Source organism: Cyrtonyx montezumae, unplaced genomic scaffold (assembly GCF_038088225.1).
Source record: "Cyrtonyx montezumae isolate F1298 unplaced genomic scaffold, pur_monq_1.0 scaffold_11, whole genome shotgun sequence".
Taxonomy (NCBI): Eukaryota; Metazoa; Chordata; class Aves; order Galliformes; family Odontophoridae; genus Cyrtonyx; species Cyrtonyx montezumae.
Genome location: NW_027071837.1, coordinates 3129756 through 3151827, shown reverse-complemented (window position 1 = coordinate 3151827; position 22072 = coordinate 3129756). Strand labels below are relative to the sequence as shown.

General features: G+C 40.2%; 1 protein-coding gene across 1 annotated transcript; it reads right to left on the bottom strand.

Annotated features, from left to right (window-relative positions):
• Positions 1–1034: 1034 nt before the first annotated feature.
• WDR44 (WD repeat domain 44) lies at positions 1035–21468 on the bottom strand. Its single transcript, XM_065729385.1, has 20 exons — positions 21377–21468; positions 16794–16827; positions 14916–14990; positions 13808–14438; positions 13099–13229; positions 12911–13003; positions 11920–12056; positions 11173–11256; positions 10791–10897; positions 9687–9838; positions 8158–8296; positions 7999–8063; positions 6707–6820; positions 5435–5557; positions 4697–4888; positions 4411–4512; positions 3801–3916; positions 3392–3519; positions 2569–2697; positions 1035–2124 (listed from the first exon to the last, which is right to left on the bottom strand). The coding sequence occupies exons 1-20, from the start codon at positions 21451–21453 to the stop codon at positions 2030–2032; spliced, it is 2724 nt and encodes a 907-aa protein (XP_065585457.1). The 5' UTR covers positions 21454–21468; the 3' UTR covers positions 1035–2029.
• Positions 21469–22072: the final 604 nt, after the last annotated feature.

Sequence of the window (22072 nt, the reverse complement as noted above, 5' to 3'; positions counted from 1 at the left end):
TGAATCTGCCTTGTTTTCATTTGAGACCATCTCCCTGTGTCCTATCACAACAGAATCTGTTCCCTCCTTTCTTACAGCATTAGATGCTGTTGTTTTTGTTCTCTGCACATGCACTAGGATTTGAGGAGACAAAAATCTCAGAGACAAAGTAGTAGAGAAACAACCTGTTCCCAGCCACAGCTGCTTGCTGCCAGAACGAACTGTGACAGGAACCAGCAGCAGGAGAAATCAGGTCTTGAAGGGAAGTTTGCATTCTCTTTGACAGCTCACTTTACAGATTCCTGGGAAGTAGTTGTGTTAGTTCATACATCTCACTTCTGTCTCCTGGAAATACTCAATTGCATTTTATAAGTGGATTTTGGATTACATGGATGTCAACAGCTTCTGTTGAAGTACAAAAGGATAAGTAGGCCCTTGGAAAATTATAACCTTCTGCATATATTCGGAGTCACAGACCAAGTGTGTTTTTGAGCCACCTTCTCACCTCAGTCAAGTGAGTAGAGCTCAACAGAGCTCAAAGGAACAAAACCAAAATCTCAGTTTGCTTCTGTCTCATGCACAGGAGTATTTTCAGATCTGTAAGTTATACTTCGTGTGTAAACTGTGAATTTTCCATAGCACTCACCATTTTCTTTTGTATTTATTTTGTCAGACAGTATATCCCTTGCAACTTCCTTTCATGTTCAAGCCAGCACTACATCAAGTCATCATCAAATTCACCTGAGCAAAAAGAGAATTAAGAGAGGGGGACCAATTCCCTGACTTTTCATATCTTCACTCTCCCACTAATGGCAGGACAGGAATCTTTACACGCTGGAATCTCCTCCTTACACCACATTACTGTACAACTACTCTCAATTCTGCTCCGTATCCAATCCCAGTACTCCATTCCCCATGACAAAGCTGTTAAAAAAAAAAGGGACAGGATCAAACAAAACAGAACTAAAAAGAGCACACAAGACCAATGATCTCAGAGAACAGAGCTATTCAGACAAATGGCAAATCTGTGAATCAAAACAGAAAAGAAGCAATGCTTTCCAAGTGTGTGACCAAGTTTAATGACATCTTTTTCCTCTGAAACACTTGACCATCAATAACATTCCACGGGTTAGGGTGCCCAGAATGTTACTTCATAGGTATTTTATATGAATATTTACAAAGACTTCCAAAATTCAGTGGCACTAAACAAACAAACAAGAACTTAAAATTTTAAGCTACAATGCTTAAAAAATGTAAACAGTTTATTTTACATAGTTGTAAAATATAAGAACTTTCTAATGCAGCTTAATTTTATCTGGAAGGTGAACATATCCTGGTGCCCGTGAACAAGGAATGAGAGAATTCTTTACACAAATATTGTGCTCCAGTGTGCAAAAAAATTATATATAAGAAAGGAATCTAAAGTCCACGACACTTAAAAGACAACAAAAAAAAGTTTCACGTCCTGAAGTTGAGAAATTTATAAAAACATTTACACGTTGTTGCTGACCCATCAAAAAACTTGCATAACTTAAAACTCTGAACAACAGCTACTACAAATCCATGATCTTTCTCAAATGGGGTTTTGTGCAAAGATCAGACCAAATCATTCAGCATTTTTTCAGCCATTCCTCCATCCTTCCCACCCCCTCTCTCCCAACACCTGGCGGCCACAAGAACCACCAAAATCTCCAGTAGGTTTTCAACTTAGTGCATGTAACCAAAAGGCACACACAGATGTGAAGATGTTTCCGTGCAGAAATCTGTGCAGGTTCACAATTACACTGCAAAATACTTCTTCTCAAAAAGTTTGGAGTCTAATGTTTTGGCAGCATTACTCTTACACGTTCCCTTCTATTCTACAAGCCAAAGTGTTAATTAGGTAGACACTGCTTTCCAAGAATCCAATGTTTGAGTAGCCATAAAATAAAGATTTTAAAAATAAATCAGCCTGTAACATTATTATATTAGATACTCTGCTTCTGCCCACATTATTTATGGAATTTTTATCCCACAGTACCATGGTTTTATACTGTCAGTTGCAAAACAATTAAGATACACATTTCTTTTTGTTAATGAAGACTTTGATCGCTCCAGTGAAGTCAGCTGACAAAAGCACTTCTGTGTGATCTGTCTTCAGTGCTCCTTAGGGAAAGAGAATAAATCTGTTATTTCTTAAAAATAAATAAATCAAGTTTTCATTAGAAAAATCAATGATGCTCCTCTCTCTCCACTGTTATCTAACCATTTCTTCAGGAAATCTCTGCATTTCCAAGAAAGGGACTTTTGTATTACATATAAGATAGAGCTGTATTAGCAGTATTCTTGTTAATATTTGGCAGTATTCTTGTTAACTTGAGCTGTTAGGAGGTTCTAACAGCTCAAGTTAACAAGAATACTGCCAAAATACACAGGGTAAAGCTACGTCCCTCACTTCCTGCTCCCTGTGATTTTAACAGTGTAAGAGCTGTCAAGAAGCCCAGAACATTCACGTCCCTTGCAAGGACTTTTCCTCCAAAGAAGCCTCCCTCCCACACTGAAAGTATTCTCATATTATGGTATCAAGCAGAGGCCATCTTCAACACCTACCAGAGGGAATGGTATCTGCTGTTTCAGAATCTTCTTTACTTTCAGCTTCTTGCTTCTCAGAAGTTTCCAGTGACACCATCAAGCCAGGATTGGGAGCAAAAATCGCAGAGGTGACCACTGCGTTGTGTGCTTCAGAAAGACAACCCAATTTTCATTACCTCATTTTAAGGAATGGTTCATCTTACAAGAATAGCAGGCACACTTTTTAGTAAATAACCCACAATACAATTGGTAGCTGCATGAAGTCAATTCCTAACTCAAAGCACACAACATGAAGTACCTCTGAAGCTCCTGTAAGTGCCCAAAACTAACTGGCAAGAGCTCCAGAGTACATCCAATATAAACACTGTCCTGCATTTCCCCCAAAACCTGGGTATTGAGTGATGGTAAGGCAGGATAAATAGAAGAGCTGCTCTTTTTTTAGTCACATAACGAAAGAAAAAGTAAATGTTTGCATTTGTTTTCAAATTCACTTTTTTTCATAAGGGATCTAAGGGCTGATAAGTGTTTTGATTATATACTTACACAACTCAGCTCTGCCAGGGAAACATGACATTCATTCACATTCTGACTGAAGCTGGAAAAGCTCCAAGCTACATCATCTCTTGCCATCCCAGTCATGCATCCTAATCTTACACATCAGTCTCCTGAGGATCAGGTTTTCCAAGTCCACTTAAGAACCCAAAAATCACAATATACCTTTCTCTTGAAACGTTAATAATTCGTTCAAACTAAATGAACAGTTCTGCTGAGAAAAATATTCTTCTCTTCCGGTTTTTAATTTTTTGAAATCTTTGATAAAATAAAAATATTGACTTTTTACCTTTAATGCCTTCCCAGAAGTCATTACGGTCTCTTCTTACAGATGTAAACTTGCTCAAGTCATGGTAGGTACTCCAAATATAAACATATTTATCTTCTGAACCACTTACAATGTATGTAAAGTCATGGCTGAAGATAGAAAGAACATTACTTGCATTGGATGCTCACATAAGCATTACAACAGTTCTCCAGATGACTTGCAACTTTACAAGTGCAGTCAGACTAAGTTCACATTTAGTAGAACCTTATTGTAGAATTAAAGCCTTCTGTTACATTTGTATCCCGAGCTATAAAACATTTCAGAGGCTCAGATTTGTACCAAGGTATACAGAATATTCTAACTGTGGATGAAGTATAGAGGCTTTGTATCTCCAAAATTCAGCAACTCTCTTGCTGTAATACTGCCTTACCTAAAGCTGGCTTTGATTTGGCTGCTGCTGTTCACATAACCTTTGTATTTCATAGATAAAGACAGATCTCTTAGGTCATACAGTCTAATTCTGGAGTCATTAGATGTTACCAGTATCTAGAAAGAAATGAAAAAAGTTAGAAGTGGAAACAATTAGCACAACCAAGGAGTTCATTCTCCATCTTTTAACACAAGACTTCAGTTCAGACCAAAGCAAAAGAACTGATTCCAAAGAACAGAGTACACATTTTTTGAGTATCCACCTTGAACTTTCAGCATTTTTTTTGTTTCTGTACAAAGAATGTTTCCAAACAAACATTAGATTTGGAGAGGTTAGTTATGCCAAAGAAATTTCCACTGAAAGCCACTTAATCTATAAACATTTTCTAAGCTTTACATTATTCAGAGTAGAATTAAGTATACATTTTACCACTAGTCAGTATTCCACAGTTTAAAATATGCAAGAACAATTTCATTTTAGGAGTGTAAAAAATCCTAATTCATTTTGATTATGGCAAACAAAGCTTAACTGAGCAAACAAAAACTTAAGGAGCATTAGCTACAAGTACAAGACTCCAATACTGAGTCAAGCTTTTACTGAAAGGCAGTACCTTATTTTCCCCAGGCAAGGGTTCAATGCCAGTAATTTTTCTTCCAACTCTATTTCGGCCTCTGGTAGAACGCACATGTATTTGTGTATGATATTTCAGGTGCTGAAAAGAAATTAAAAGTCATGTTTATTTGAAATAATTTTGAAAGAAAATCAGTTTAAAACCATTTTGTTTCAGGTTCTAACAAGCTTTGTCTCTTGATACTTAAATAATATTAAATAAAAAGCGTGACTTTTACATCCGTTTATTGCTTAACATGAGGAAACCACCCCAAAAACTTTCTTACCTCTGTGTCATAGAAGATGCATCTTCCATCATATGTGCCTATTACTGCATATTTGCCATTCTGACAGAAGTTGGCAGCTGTAATCAATTTTGTCTGCCCATCCACTTCATTCCATAACGCCACTTTTTTGTCAGGAATGTTCCAGAGTCGGAGTTTCCCATCCAGCGAACCACTTAAGAAGTACCTGTCATCCTGAGAGGACACACTGCATTAATCTCCACTTGTGCTAAGTATGCCTGGAAATATTTCCTTAAACCCTTCCTGCTTTGTTTCCAAACTCCTCTGCAGGAATGTGTTGATTACAAAGTTTAAGATGAGAGAAAAGATATTCAAGTTACTGACAAATGGAGTTTAATTACTTAAGAGTTTTTTGACAATATTACACACAAGCAGCCTACAAAACAAAGTACCTCAATCTGGAGCACTGTTCATTGTTAAAACAATTACGTTTTTGCTTCTGAACAGAAGCTGCAGAAATACTGACCCTGTCAGCTGAGTTACTCAAACCTATGCCTGCTGTGATGTTGTCAGCACACAGGCAGTTCACATCCCACCTTATTCCTACAAATGGTTAAACACAGACACTCCTGGTGATGTTTAGTGGAGATGAAAAGACTGTTCTAGAATTTTATCCAATGGGATAACTTTAATAATAGTTTGTGTGGATTAAAAGTATAAATAAAGGGGTAAAACAATCTCAAATTCTGCCTCTAGAAGAAACAAGAGCATTACACTTACCCTTGGATGGAAGGCTATAGCAGTGACAAAGTCTATGTGCTGGAAACAACAGAGACATTCTCTTCTTGATATGTGCCATAAACGGACAGTTTTGTCCATAGAGGAAGAAAGCAAGAAGTAATTCTGTGGAACAGAGGAACCCCATGGTGACTAATAGGCACAGAAATAAAAAAAATATAGAAGCAATCTGACACCATGCCTTTTTGCTTGGATTGTAATGCTTTGTACAGCTTTCTTGCAACTACAGAAAGCATCAGCCCAACAAAGCTCCAGTGCTTCATGACTGATTAATATATTTACCAGTTTTCATTTAACACCATCCCACTAAATTATGTAACTTAATGAGATGCTGCAATTTTCTTTAGCACAACATTTCTAGGGCACTGACTGTAACTGCAATGCACTGTAATGTTAGCAGGTTCCCCACCCCTGAGACTGAAGAAACTTGGGTGGGACTGCAGGGAAGATTTCTGAAACTTCTTAAAGCAACAGCATGCATCAGGACTGCCTCCTCTCACACACAAACACAAGAAAAACCCCAACAACTCACAGCATGTTTCAGGAAAGGCAACTCTCCAGAAATCAAGTATCCTAAATGCTAAGGGAAACAAGTCTCATCAATTCCTCCCCTGCCATGAAATTCAATGCTATATTCTTTCAGAAAGAAATGTTTTATCCAAGTTACTGAGTGATGCTTTCCTTAAGCCCAGAACACCCATGTTCAGTTACAAAACTCCTCCTGGAAGAGTCTCAGTGGAAATGAGTGCTTGGAAAAGTAGTCATGAGAAAAACAGCACAATGAGCTCCTGAGAAGGGCTAAGAGGATCTCCTAAGATCCTTCAACCAGTCTAAAAGAAAATGGCAACAGTCTTCCAATATGGACAATTATCCAATTTGCATAAAAAGCAGTGAAGTACACAAAAGACAAGAAAAACTGTTAACACCATAAATAAGGAATTACAGAACAGCTCAGTGGGAAGTCCTCTCCTCCAACTCTAAGCATTTTAACTTACTTCAGTAACAAATAATCAGACATAACTGCACAACTAGCATTTTTTTTAAACAAACTGAATTAAAGAAGACCAAGAAAGAAATCCAAGTTCATTTCATCACAGCGATTTCAGATGGAGTAAGTGATGTTTCTGCCAACCCTTTCTCTTAAAGTCAATGATTATTCCAAACTGTTTAGATGTATGGTTCCAATGGCATTTGATATAAAAAAAAACAATGAAAATGCAGGAGAACTGTGCAGCCTGTATTAAGGTGCCTTACTTTAGACCAGGAAAGATCAAGGAGATCTGCTGTATGCCCTTTGTATTTGCAAAATGGTCGTTGTCGGAATGGGGCATTTTTATCATCTGGGTCCTCATCAACTCCACTGCAAATCTATCAGATAAGGGTACAGAAACAAAGTATTAGCTGGGAAAATTAGAAAAGAATGCAGTCACTGTCTACATGAAGTATAGGGCCCATAACAATTTGAAGAACTCTTAAGCTATACAAAACAATGTTGTACTAATAAATAGTAATTTTCAAGCACAAATGTGCTGTGAAATATCATCTTGAAATGACAAAACCAAGCAGGTCTACACTGTCCATCAACACAGCTCTTATTCAACAGGATAAACTTGGCAGCAATTTAAGCAGACATTCAAAGAATCTTTTGGAACCAAGTACACCAAATTTAAAACCTTACTTTGATTTAGAAAATAAACTGTGTGTTAAAGCTTCAGTGTTGTTATGCACATCAAGAATGCTAACTTCCTAACAAAAGGGCCTTTCAGGATAGACAGTGGCAAAACAAGAACTAGAACTTCTTATACAAAAGCTCCCATGTAAAAATCAACTCAAACCAACATCTCACTAGTACATGGCATATTCACTTATCTAGGGGTAAGGACACATTCCCCCTCCCCAACAAAAGCACACATTAAATAATACTACTGCTACAAATCTTCAATTAAACCCCAGTTTCATCATCTGTTTCTTACACTACCAAAACCAGAAAAATCCTGAATGTGTTGATTTTAATGACACGTTCAGGAAAGTATCTGAACACTCTACAAATAACAGTGTCTTAATACCTCTGTCTGTGATGTTCCATTTTATTCTATACAGACATGTAAACAACATCATGCTTCAACAGCCTTCCCAATTTGCTATTGTTCAGCTTGGCCTTACTTAGAAAACAGAATATCAAGGCAGATGTTAACCAGAAGTAATAATGCTCTGAGGCAAAACACCATGCCAGGACATTCAATAGTGTTTTTTCCCCTTTAGTACTTCTTCCAGAAATCTACTCTACAAGACAATGGCAGAAGGCCACAGGGAAGCAAAGCAGATTTCAAAATGTATTAAACTCAGTGACTTTGTCTCTTGCTTGCTTCCCAGATATGTGGCATAACAGTATCTGACCAAAGAATACTGACAAAACGTTTTGTCTATAGCTCAGGCCAAAAACTATTTAAAATGTGTTTGGATAAAGGAGCAATGAAGATTTGCCATTGCAGAACAGTGCAACCACCCTCCAGTATCTAAACCCTCTCAATATCTGGTGTACGTACCCCTGTATCAGTATCAGACTTGGAAGAATTGAGGCTCTCTTGAGATGGGGAAGGTGAGACACGGCCTGGAACAGAAGCAGAAACTCCACAATCAGTTCTAAGATCTACATCACTACCATTTCTAATATTTTAGAACTGTAGTGATATGTGGAAAGATACCTTCTGTGTTGTATTTCATTCGCATATTATTGAAGTAGTCAAAAGCATTTTTTAAAACCCATATTCTCACTACGTTGTCCTGTCCTGCAGATGCAAGTAATCGACCACAGTGAGAGAACTTCATGGTCCAAACAGCACCCTGTGCAAATAAGGAGATCAAGGTTTGAGTTGCATAACGTGTCCCCCCCATGCAAAAAATGCTTTTCTATGATGTCAACAGATGTGATTCAGGACACACAGAGACACCACAAAGAAAACAAATTGCAGATCAAGGCACTGAAAGGTAATGGTTAAAACTGGTGGACAGCATAACATACAGGGCAGAACGTTGCAGAAGAGCAGAGATAAGGCAGCTCAGTGCCATCTCAGTGCTCTATATGAATCTGGTAAGCTCACTAACAGTCAGCAAAGCAGGGCTGATGTGCAGAAGTGGCAAATGTTTGTAGCTGTGCTTGAAGTTAGATCAAGCTGTGATATTTTATTTTTTCCCCCTTGGGGAAGTTATGCTTATGACAATTCCAGCACCCTAAACAAGTACTATATATAAAAATACAAACACATTAAATGAGGATTTTGCAAAGCTTGTGACAGCAACTTTTTATCCAACACAAAGCCCAAAGAGTCAATCAATAAGAACACAGTACTACACAAGCAATATTTCATCCTCTGCCTGTTATTTAATGGATAGTACGTATTTGACCACACCAAGATAGCTCCCTTTTAAAATGCATTTGAGGAATTTATAAGTTCTAAGAAGTCAACTATTGTCTTGATAGGAACGTGCTCAGCCTCCAGGATTGGGAATGTTTGTTTTGGAGGACAAGTTAGAACTCTCCAGTCAAACTGACTGCTATATGCCATTATCCTTATCCTTACACTTAAACATGAGGGACAGCTTCAAATGTTGTTGCACAACAGCTGTCAGCAAAAGAACCTAGAAATACCAGAATGAATGAATTTCAGACTCCACAGGTGAGCACGTGATAATGGGAAGTTTTGTGGCTCATCCTCCACAGTTCCCTCTTTAGAAGTATCACATTCCAATCTCTTCCCTCCTTATCATTCCAGTTCACACACCCCATTAATCTCTCCCCACTCTTGCCTCCAGATCTCATCCAGTATTTCAGTTCATTAAGTTTATATTTGTTGTGGGCACATAAGTTTAGTTTCTGCTGACTGGGTCAAACTTGCTGCTCTGTGCTCACAGTCAGTGGATCACAGTCTATTTTTGCCTACATTTCTAATTGCAGAAATCAGGAAAACTAAGTTACCACTGAACACAAGCTCTTTAGAGGAAAAATTATGTGGAATCTCTCATATCCAGTTACCCTTTTCTTTTCACTGAAAAATCTGATCAAATCAGTCAAGTTTTTATTTCTCACCAGAATATCAATTTTACAGAATGGAACTGCCCTTCAAGAAGAAATATGACAGTCTCATTTCTGAAAGTCATCAAGTATATAAAGCCTAAAAGTTGAACTTTAGGCTGACAGATTCAACAAAACCACAAATGGAAATTTAAGACATACCATATGCTCTCCACTGAGATCCTGAACAACTTTAATTTGTTCAAAATCATAAGGTCCCTTGAAGCCATGTGCTGCTTTGAACTTAACTGGTCTTGTATATGGCATCCCTTCATCATCACTGGAAGAAGGATCATCTTGGTCTGTGTGGAACACTAAGAGGAACACAAATTCAGACTGTTGCAGCACACCTTCTGGTAACAAAAATATATGCCAATACTTTTTGGTAGCAGCTCGGTCTTGAATTAGAAAATTTTGATAGTTTTAAGGTCCTAAAGCAAAACAAAAACACTGTTGCATCAAAGTCTAAAAATATACCTACACTAATTTCAGTTAGCAGTAAATCCAAACACTCAGCACTCATAGTAACTGCCATAAATTTTTGTTCTGCTCTGTTCCTTGCACCAGGTTTTGCATTCAGCACATCCTGCACGTAGCAATTTCTGCCAGTTTAACTCACGCTGAAAACAACAGATTTAATCAAACTGGTTTCTTCTGACAACATGCAGAAAGGGCACGTTGGTTTGCCCACAAAGCAGAAGAACTGCAGAAAAGCTGGGGCAAAAAGCCAGTGGCAACATATCATCAGGATCCTGAAGTGCAGCAGTTTGATGGAACTTAAGTCTCTCTGGCAGTGGTTAGACTGGCCTACTGAAGTACTAGATACCTGTCTGGAAAACTGCTGAAACAAAGAGACAAGCCAGTTGTTTTCAGAAAAACATCTACCAGGAGTTCCAGCTGTATGGGGATAGAGCACTGACCGTCATGTGTTCTTCTGACTTTATTAAAGCAATTAAGAAAATCCCAACTTCCAACTCTGACGGAATAACTCCTCAAGAAAGATTGTTATGTTGTGAGAAAGCTGCCTAGATATGAAAATGAAAATCATACTATTCAACAGGCTTGGCCAAAACAAACCTCACCAACTGCTACAAAAGAAACCATCCTTGTAACCTGAGAATGCCTACTGAGTTACAAACCTGACCTGTACTCTGTTGGCATACAGTAGCATATGCCCCACCAGACAGTTTTGATTTTGGGAAGTCCAAGAATAAACAGATTTATTTGGTGGGTGGAGGGGTCAGGCATAGAAATCAAGTCACTGACCTTCATCTCGAACACTCTTGACTTTATTTACAGCACGTTCACCATATTCCTCAGCAAGGTGCTTCGCTCGCTTTACAGATTTGCCAAGGAACTTTTTCAGCTGAGTCCTTAAAAAGCAAGGACATTTAATTCAATACAACAGTGGCAAATTCTTATTTTTTCTTACTACAAATCAATCGCTTTGATTTGAAATGCAGTATTATTGTTTTCCATCACTGTTTCTAAAAATAAGCATTTAATTCGCCAGCAGTCGTGTAATCTTTAACTGCAGAAAAATAAGCTCAGGTAATTTCAGACACCACTTGTTTGGATTTAAGAAGTGGAGTTGCAGCTGAAAATGAAATCTAATACTTCTTAGTAAGGACATGAAACAGTATCTTACGTTTTCTGCTTTAACCTTCCTCCATCAGTATCTGTCTGCTGTGTCTGCATTTTGTCTTCATCATCAGATTGTGCTGCGTCATTACTAGGAAATACAGAAGTTATTCAGTATGAAATCTTACTGTCAACAAGCAATGAAAAACCAGTGAAGTCAGATCTGCATTTTAGGATCCCACCTCATTCCTTTGCATCACGTGTTGGAAACACTTGGACATGATGTTAACCAAGTGATAAAACAAGTCTTTCATTTTTTAGGAATCTCGATACTAAAACTGCATATGTGTCCTACATGTTAAAGGAACAGTTCTATGGAAGTGAACATTTAATAAAGCAGCAATGCAAAAAAAGTTTTTTTTTAATGTATAATACACGTAAATCTAAACCTTAGAAATAAATTGTTTCTAAACTGAATTTCCTGATGATCAAAATGTTGGTTTTTAATTTGAATTTTACAAACAGATTCAGTTTTAAAGATGAGAAAGGCTCAAAGCACTGGACAGAGCTGGAAAAACTCTCAGTAGTAGCTACAGTGACCGCAGGCACACACTGCAGTACTATCATCACCTTTCAGTTAAATTAGAAAAATTCAATGAACTATTCTGTCGCCCCAATGAATAACCTTGCTCATACAGAACAGGGAATTAAACATGCAAATGAGAGACAGTTGGATTGGGACTCTTTTGCCTGTATAAAAAAAATTATGACAGCAACAATATTAGAAAGAGTTTAAAGCTATCGACATTCATACCTGACATATTCTTTAGTTCTCCTCATGATATGCAAAGTGAGTGGATTAATGCCTGTTGGCAACTTTTCTTCTGCCAAACTCAGGGGTATTTCTTCACCTGTATCAAGGTTTTTTATCATTACACTTGCTAGAATTTCCTATGGAGAAAATAAGGTGTGAATTCAAGGTCAAAACAGAAATCATCCAGTCTTACAGATTATTTGTAGTGGTGAGAGATCCTGTAGTTCACTATATTGTAGAAAGTTCGAGCTAATCTTGCCATCAGGACATTAGTGCAAATACTGTGAGTAGCAAACAATTATATGTCATCACAAGCTTTGATTGTATAGACTAGAAATGCAGCTATACAAGCATCAGACTACCTGACACACGCCATGCTAATATCAAGCATACATAGAATTATTCTGAAGCATCCCCCTTTCAGATATTTTAGCAGATTTTAGATTTAGGCAAAGAATCCCCACCTACAGTTAGAGAGTATTTAAACCCATCAAGTACTACAGAAAAAGGTTTTTTTTGAACACAAATACACCTGTTGAGCAATAGTAAACTGACAACACTTTGACAACATCACGAGGATTAACTGAAGTTATTAACCAAATAAATTACTTTTCAATGCTGGAAAAGTCATTCTCTTGTTTCTGACTCCTTCCTGTTTTCAGTGCAGGAAAAAATTATCAGTATTGCTAGTGTTCCCCCACATTGATCTTGCAATGTGCTTGCATAGCTACAAGCACAAATTCACAACATCCCAGGTCCATTACAGCTCATGCTTCTAAACATTACTGCATCAAATGACTCAAGAACCACGAAGACTTTACGTGGTCCTTAAACAGACAAAGCCAGTATGCCATCACTTCTATCTGAGCCTCTGGTCACAGCTTATAATGGATCAAAGGGCAAGAGCAAGGTGTGAATACTGCAGTTAAATCAGCAGACTGGAAAAAGCAAGCAGAAAAAAGCTCTGTGTATACACCACTTTTATTCATACCTCATCTGTGAGCTCTCTTCCAGAATTAGATCTGGGTCTTTGTGGTCCAAGTACTTCATTTGTTGTTTGGCCATCAGCTGCTTTTCCATTTTCCTGAAATTTTGCAGAAAGAAGATACATAATCTCTACTGTAACAATGGAATCACAGAAAATGTTAGTGATTCTGACTTGAAGCCATTTCCCAATACCTGTGCAGTGACTATTTTATCTCCACTAGTTGCACTTGCCAAATCCAAAGAAGGCTGAGAATCCTTGGGCATGACCTCTGTCACTGCACTTGGAGTTAAAAGACCACCAGCTGTGAAATTCTCTCGAGGAACTGAAAAGAGATTCATATCAGGAAAAGGAGCACAATAAGAGCCACAGACAGGCTACAGAGGTTACTGGAGTCCTGACATTTTCTAACAACTTACTGTTCATTAGTTTTACATCAAGCATCTCTAAGTCTGTCACAACAATTACATAGTTCATACATAGCAGGGGACACAGGTGTGATTTCACACTTGGTCTTTTTAACTTTTGTTAATTGTTTTTTTCTCTTTTGGTTATTTTCCTAGTAACCCAGGATACTCATTTACATGAGCCCTCAGCCTACACCTTGACTTGTATTTCTGCCCTAATAGAGACTGCAGATACTTCATTTGAAGTCTTCATTTTTTATTCCTTAGTTCCTGTATTGATGTGTCCAATTCTCCTTGCTCCAGAAATAGCTCTTTTGGTAAAATGTGTTAGTTTGCAAGAGAGCCCATGAATTACAAGCATTTGTAAAAGGCTTTTTTATACACTATAAGAAGTTTAAACCGTTAAAGGTCTTTTTTCGCCTACAGGTCAACTAAACTGAAAACACACGATCAAACAATTCTTCACTCAGAAGACAAAAATAAACAGATTACTTGCCTTCTAAAACAGGTTTTTGTACTTCAAAATCCAGTTCACTCTTTTTTTTCCGGGGCGGTGGAGCAGGCCGTGCAGGCGGTGGTGGTCTCGGAGGAGGAACGTTTGTTGGAGGTGGTGGCCGTGCTGGAACAGGCTTCTTTGTGCTAGCAACTATATCAGGTTCCACAGTAAGCTGCCTCGGTGGTTTTGCTGGAGGCATCTCTTCTGTTGTAGGAGGGTCTTTGGTAGATACATCTGAAGTCACTTGTTCTAAATTATTTACCTCTTTCTTGCCTGTTGTGGCCTCATTTTTTGAGGTTTCTTCTTGTGCTTCTGTTTCAACCTTTTTATGGTCAGTTGTATTTGTTACTTTTGTTAGTTTATCAGTTTCCTGTTCCTCAGAAGTAAACAAAAGCTTCCCAGATTCCAATTCAGCATCCTCACACTCACTCTGACACACTGGTTCACTTGGATCTTCTTGTAATGGAGCTTTAGCTGCTAGTACTTCTGGAACACTATTAACAATATCTGCTCCAGAAATCCACGCATTTGCATCTGAAGTTGCAACAGTCAGTTCTTTCCCTCTAGAAGCTAAAGAATCATCATCAAGTTGCTGTGCCTTCTGGCTTTCTTCAATAATACTGTCAATAATCTAAGGAAATAATTAAAAAAACCCAACGTTGCACTGTTAAACAGCAGACACTCCTGGGGAACGCTTACCACTCAGTTTGTCCAATAACCAGAAAAACCCTTCAAGAGTTACCTTGTATACAAAACATATTTTGTCTAAAAATTCTGTCAACTAGAACCTAGATGCAGAAATAGCTGCATCTGAACAATGAAACAAAATAATTTTCTTCCCTCTTTAATTTGAGAGACAGTTATTTCTGCATCAGAAGTTATTTGTCTCTTTGAGTTTTCATGTACTGCTATATATGAACCTACAAAATAAATAATTAAAAGCTAGCAAATCTTAAATATGTTTTTACAATACTTACCTTGATGTTCACTCTTCAGATGAATACTCTCACTAACAGAAGTCACAAATCTGTTGGTTTTTGGATGACAACTCATTCATGTTAAATATTTCCAGTGTGAGCACAGAAGTGTAAAGCAGTATTTAACTAACCTCTTTTGAATCATCTTGCTTCATTTCTTGTACAAAGGTTTCATTTCCAGCTTTGTGCAGCTTGCTGTCCACATCCTATGAAAAAAGGGCATAGGAAGATGTAGTGAGAAGTTCTTGAGTAAGACTGTGTACAGCTACAACAAACTGAACTGAGCATAAGGGAAAAAAACACTGCCACATACTCATCCATTACTGAATAAGCATCTACCTCTACCTGGAAGAAGTAATGTACAGTACACATGAGGATCATTTCACACTGCTACACACAGTCAGTGTGCACGTCAGTAAACAAAAGGCAGTTCAACATTTAGTGTTTCCCTGGCAGCATGAAGTTTAGAGGAAACAAATGTTTAAGAATCCAGAGCAAAGAAAAGCTATTTAAAAATACTTTGCTCTTCATCAGATTGTAGGAAAGGATGCAAGAACTGCTTTATCACCACTTAGAAAATAGAACCACTACCAGAAATAAACAGGTTAAGTCAGGCAGATCTATGATGTGATCCTAAGTATTCCTTTATGGTTCCAATGCAGAGTCTTACCTTCAACTACAACAGCTACATCTAGCACTGTCTACTTTTGCTATCAGTCATCTTCACATAGATCCTTCTGAAATCTAAATTAACTGCAGCAGAACAAATGGAATTACTGAAGTAAAAAAAAACAAGAATATTTTCAGAACATTTGGATGAAAAGTTCTATTTTTTTTTTATCTCTAAAAATTTATCCTCAAAGACACAACTTAGGAATTTAAGTGCAATCAGTTCCTACAGTAGCCCACTACATTAATTTCTAATATTGTTGACTTAATCTCATACACCTGTTAAACTTTGGACTTCAGGAATATTCCTTACCTACTCCAAGACAAACTATACCATTAGTCACACATTCAGAGAACTGATATGGTATCAGGCAGAGGGAGAACTAGTGTTTCAGCTTCAGAAACAATGACTCAGGAAGACACAAAAAGTAAGAGCCCTAAGTAACACGTAAAACCTGATAATGAAAATCCTCTACATATCAGCCAACAAGACATCCAAGTTAGTTAGGCTGCTATGAGCTTAGTCAGAATGGCAGTTACATCTCTTGAAAGGTTTAAATGTGTAACATCCCTTTAACAATAAGTTACTAAGTAGGACACAAAATAATAGATGGCTGCTCCACAAGAGATGCCATAGGATCCAGTATCACTGTGATACCAGAGCAGAGGGCATCGCCTGCTTTCTAACAGTGCTGACAAACACAGCATTTTTGATCTGTCAGGACAAAACATTGATCCTTCTTTACTCCCTGTAAGTGTTGCACAGTACCACCATGGGCCCTTCTGAGACCAGAAATAGTGCAATTCGTACAGTACTCCAACTTTTCATCTACTTTATTGGTGTCAGATTGAGCTGTGCTGTCACTGTGCACAGATGCAGCACACCAATTACCTGCGTGGGAAGTGGCAATGCCATCTCCATCAGCTAAGCATAGTGTTGTATTTTTGTGTCACTTACTGGGGGGGTTTCTGAAGTACACACACAGACTTTGCTTGTTTTGAAGACTGAAGAGAATAAAGTCAAGCATTTCAGATATATCAGGACCAAAAAACCCAGGTCCCAGGAAAACCTGCTTGCTATTCATAAATCACCTGAAAAAGGGTAGTGTAGCAGTTAAGTGCAGCTCAATTCATTTGCAAATTTAATTTTTAGAATAAGATTAGCTTCAAGGTATGTTAATGTTCCCTAAAAATAAAGCTGGAACGTTAAGAGATACAAGCAGAATATCTGCTCCCTCCAGCAAGGAAAGCCTACCATTTCCCCAGGAGATGTTAGGACTACCACAGCACACGTACGTTAAATAGAAATGCTTACATCCAATTGATTTTAAGAAACTCACCTTCAGTACAAAGGATCCAACTTTTGATGGTGACCTGTAAGAAAGAGAAGACAGACTTATGCTCCAGGAAAAAAACATCTCAACAGTAAGCTTCATATCAAACAGTCTCTAACAGCCTTCCTCTACCTGAAGCATACTCGATTCAGACAAGCAGTGAATGCTTCTGACACACTGCTCCTTTACACAGAACACTCCTAAGAATTAAGTGTCCTACTGTCAAAGGTGCATAAGCCCACTGGAGATCCTCTAATCCAAGTCAGTTTCTCAGCTCCAGCTTCCAGAAATCGTATTTCTAGCATCCTTTTATAATAAGCTGATGTTATACCAAGCACACATTTAAAACCATTTCCCGTTATAGGTAATGCAGACTCTGAAACAGTCAGGTTGCATTAGCATCCACTCAGATACGACCTCTCATTTCACTAATTACACAGAAGAAGGAGGTACCTCTGGGGACTGGTATCATATAATTACTTCTCTTCAGGTCACCACGCAATCCAATCAGTGAACTGCCAACTTTTACTACATCCCAAACTTGCAGTCTCAATGAGATTTTCAGAACGCTGATAGATAATAAAACGCCGAGTCTTATCCTGATAACAAGATTGTACAGTTTTCTATCAACACACTTCCCAGCCCTCAGCAGATCCCTTCTGCTGCAGGCAAATCACTCCCTCACTAGTAACACACAATGTGAGGTTCAAACAATGTAGCTGCCCTTCCCACCCGCCTTAACTCGTAAATACTTAGCTTTGTGAAAACAAAAACAAAGGCATCCCACTCTGATGCTTCACTGACACAATACAGAAGAACAGAAAGACTTAATTTTGTTTTCACACAGGACTGCTCAGTAGCTAATGGGATTACATTTGTAACGCAATGGGAAGCACAGCAATGACAGCAGAGCAGCAAGATCATAGGCTGCAGCAAGCAAGGATTTGCTCAAATCCAACAGCTATGGGCAGAGAAACATAGGAAAGAAGCTGCTTACCTTCAGAGGGCCTCAGGCATGCAGGGATCTCCAGCAAGATCCCTCTTGCCTCCACGGCCCACCCTTAAATGATGTCTGGGAGGGGTGGATCCTGGCTCCACCCCTTCCATTCAGGCACACTGCATGCACCTGAGCTCCCCTGGGTTGGCCCTGCCTTCCCACCAGGTGCTCCATCACTGCTTCAAGCCCTGACTCAGTATTTCCACTACAATATTTTAGAATAGATTTTGCAGATTGCATTTCAAGTAAAACACTTCTAACTTCAGTATCCTTACATGATACCACCAGTAACAAAGGGAGGGGTTAAAAGTTAAAGAAAGGGTTAAAAGTTACAAAGATTGGGCAACAGTCGAAATACTACTTCGCCTGCACAAACATAGCACATGTCTGACTAATCTGAATGCCAACAAGAAGATCTCTGTGCTTATTCAGCTGTAGAACTCACCCCAGCACCAAGCAGCCTAAAGGAAGCCACTGCTCCCACTAGTAGCTCTGGTGCAGTACCTGTTCAAACAGGGTTTGAAGTGCTTTCATAATTGCAGAATGTTATACTAAAGGTACAGCTTCACCTGCAGCCAGCTCAGAATTTATTGGTGGCCTTCAGTGTGCAGAGATATGTGATGTTTTCTTCTCTCTAACTAAGGGCTGGCTTGGAAGCTGGAGTTATTCTCTATGCAGCTCTCTGTGGCAGCCCGTGCACTGCTGCACAGTGCTGTTTGAGCTACCCATGGAAAGAAGAAACCTCGGATCCACAGCTAGCTTGGGACACAAGCACTTCTCTGCAGTGCCACAAGTAACTACACCAACATAACAGACACACACTGCTTCCTGCCAACTTCAGGTTTGCACATCAGCTATCCCACGCCAACAAGAAAGCTGTGCTAAGCACATCCCATGCATAAAGAGGGCACAGCTTCACTGTGCCTAGCTTCCTAGAGACTTGATTCCTCAGGAAAAGCACTGAAACAACTTCAGAACAACAGGACTACTGATGTTAGAATTCAATGTTAAATTTCTTAATGCATCAGAAGATAGATGTCTACCTACACCATCTTTCGAATTGAGTGCGTTTTGCCTTTTTTTACCTCTTTTTTGTTGTTGAGTATACCAGGAACAAACTCACCCCTTACTATTGTAAGTATATAATACTCAAGCTATAATATTTGGCAATTCTTCATTACAGAGTAGGTGAAATGTGTTTATTTATAAGAAATAGAGTGATGTGCCTGCATCCAAACAAGCGTGCCTTACTTCATGTTCTCCTTCTCTCACAGCTGACATCCTCCTTTGTGCCTCTAATAATTTCTGAGGTTTGCTCTTGACCTTTTTTCTAGTTACATTCTTTAGAAAGCAGAGTGCCAGAGGTTAAATCAAGCTGTTTTCTGCCACACTTCCTCTCCCTCTCAACCCTACTGGTCACAGCACAGATGCCTTCACTGACCAGCTACCTAGGATCTTGAAAAGCTTACAGAAACAGACATTGCTTTGGACCTAGTAAGCTTTGAGATGTCCATACACATACCAAATGCAGAGTCATACACGAAGTCAGCAGTCCTGGAGAGCTATGTCGATCAGTTATCACATCACAAACACTTTGTAACTAATTCCAACTTTTTTGCTCATTAATCCTTACATAGAACCAGTGATACTCATACTTAAGGATGTGAATATGGTGCTTTCCTTGAGAGAGGGATCTGATCATTGGTAGCTACTGACTTAATGGGAACTGGGAGCTCACACACAACTTGAAAAATGCACTCACACCACAGCAGTAACGAGTAAAACAGCCAAAGAGCAAAGAGGTCACCACTTCAGAATTTCTATATGAGCAATTACTAAACTTCCCCATACAGGGAAGAGAGGAGGGAACTACAAAATTCACACTTCTAATGAGGGCAAATCTATCTGCACTACTTTGCAAAAAGCTGTTTATAGTATATGCTGTATATATCCTATGTGTTTTTGCTGATACCAGAACACAGGCATGTAAGGAAATAACTCAAAATGCAAATGCTAACATGCACTTCTCAGTTGCCCTTCCTCTCACAAGGCTTTCACTATTTGGTGGGTCCCAACTCAGTGCCATTACACATACGTACAGGTGTCAGAACTGCAACCTACAAAGCTGTCAGAACAAACCTACAAAACTCAATATAAATGTGAAATTAGCTCTCAGGAAATCCTGAAGCTTATTTAGAGAAAATACTCTCTATATCGTTAGTACAGACTGAATATCAGACAGAGACAGATTCAGTATCTGTATGGCAAACTAGGCCTTCCAAGATCACCTCCTTAATGATGCCATCAATCTGAATCCATTATGCACTCTCCTAGGTTATGGAAGAGCAATACAAAACCAAAAAGAACTTCAGCTTTAGCTTCTTTTCACTAATTCTATAGCAAGTCCTACTTAATACAGGTGGGGGAAACTTGCAAATCTGGACAGAGCATTATTTGTATCGAATAAAAGGTAGGACATGCAGCTGGGGCAGATTTAATGGCCCACTTCTACCAAAGGATGGATGTTTCCTGCTTCCCACTTCTGCATTTAGCCACAAATGAGACACCTTCACCCTACCCCATCTCCATCCTCTCAGGCTGTGGCTATTTTAACTCACTGAAGAGGTTTTGCTGTTTCTTGCTTTCAGCTGTTTTCAGTTACCGAGTTAAAACAATTCAAAAGCACCTGGGCAAGGTAAGAAACTGGAGCATAACCACCTTTCTCCAACAATATGCTGTTAACTCATCCCACTACACCTTGCAGAACGGTGTGCCAACACATGCTTTTCACCAGGCTATGGAAAAAGCTGAGTTAAGAAAAGCTTTACTACATCAATTCCAATCCTTCCCTTGTTCAAGGCATCCAGTGGCCACTGACTGATTAAAACAAACCCTCCGTACTTTATCAAAGCTTCAACTGATGGATCCCACAACCCATATCTCACTGCTCTTCAAAGGAGAAGCAGCACCTCATCCTGCAAGGTCAAACAGTGGAGAGATTTAGTCCAGACCACGTGAAAAAACAGAACTGATAGAATGGATTTAGCACAAAACCAGAAAGATATACACTATTTAAAAGGGAGTGTGTTGGGCTGTCTGGTGAGACAGCTTCGAGCTATCAGGGTGCAGGAAACCCCACTACAAACCACTGTTCAGAACTCACTACACAGAGCCATACCCTCATACTCAGCAACCCAGCAACGCCATTAAGAACGAGCGACAGAGCGCACCTCAAGTTGACTAACACACAACAACTGCGAGCCCGGCGCTGAAGAAGCCTGCTCGCTTCTCCTGAGCCAGAGAAATCAGATCCTTGCGTCACTTCGGGAGGGTGGGGGGGGAATCTGTGCCACCAGCCCTGACCGCACACCTCTCCCGAGACCTGCGTCCTGCCCGCCCGAGGAAGGCTGGCCTCACCCCAGCGGGATAACGGCTGCCGCCAGTCGCCCCACCTCCCCGCTGCCTCTTCCCCCATCCAACCACCACCGTGCCGCCCTCCCAGCTCCCTAACGAGCTCTGGAACGGCGCGGGGTGGGGGGACCGAGCCGAGGGAGGGGAGGGCACGGCAGGGCGGCGGCCGCGCGGGACTCACGGCGCGGGGGAGGCGGCCGCCAGGTGCACGTCTTCGGGCGCGTCGTAGAACTCCTCAGTGTCGCTGTCGGAGGCCATGGCGGGGCCGGGCCGCTCTGGGCCGTGACGCCGGCAGCGCAGCGCTGCGGGGCCGCGGCCACGTCCGGGCAGGACGGGGCGGGCAGGCGGGGGCCGGGCAGCTCTCGCGAGAGCAGAAGAGGTACCGCCCACTGCCGGGCGGAAATGCGAGGAGAGAGCGGAAGCCGCGTGACGGCAAGCGCCCCCTTGCGGAGCTGCTGTGCGCAGTGGGGCTGTGCTCCAAGTCAGTCCTCCTGCTGGCCTCCAGCCGGGACCGCAGCTGGACACGATGCCCAGAGGTAGGAGGGGCATACCTGTCTGTGTTTATCCCCGAGCTCCCGCGTCGTGCTGGGGTGTGGGTGACGCAGGCGGAGCCCCCGAGCACTCGCGGCCTCAGAGCATCGGGCTCAGCACCGCTTGCATCTTCTTCTTCTGCCACAAAAGCAAGGCTCCCTATTTCTGTTGGGTGATGTGCAAATGGAGGTTGATAAATCAGCTGCAATTTGTAAGCTCTGCCGTTAAACGTTGCCCAAACTGTGGTTTGGGGGCAAGCAAGTGGGAAGGGGGAAAGAGCAAGGAGAAAGTCTGATCCCTGACCACCGGGGGAAATCTGAATTGAGGTAATAGTGAGAAACAGAGG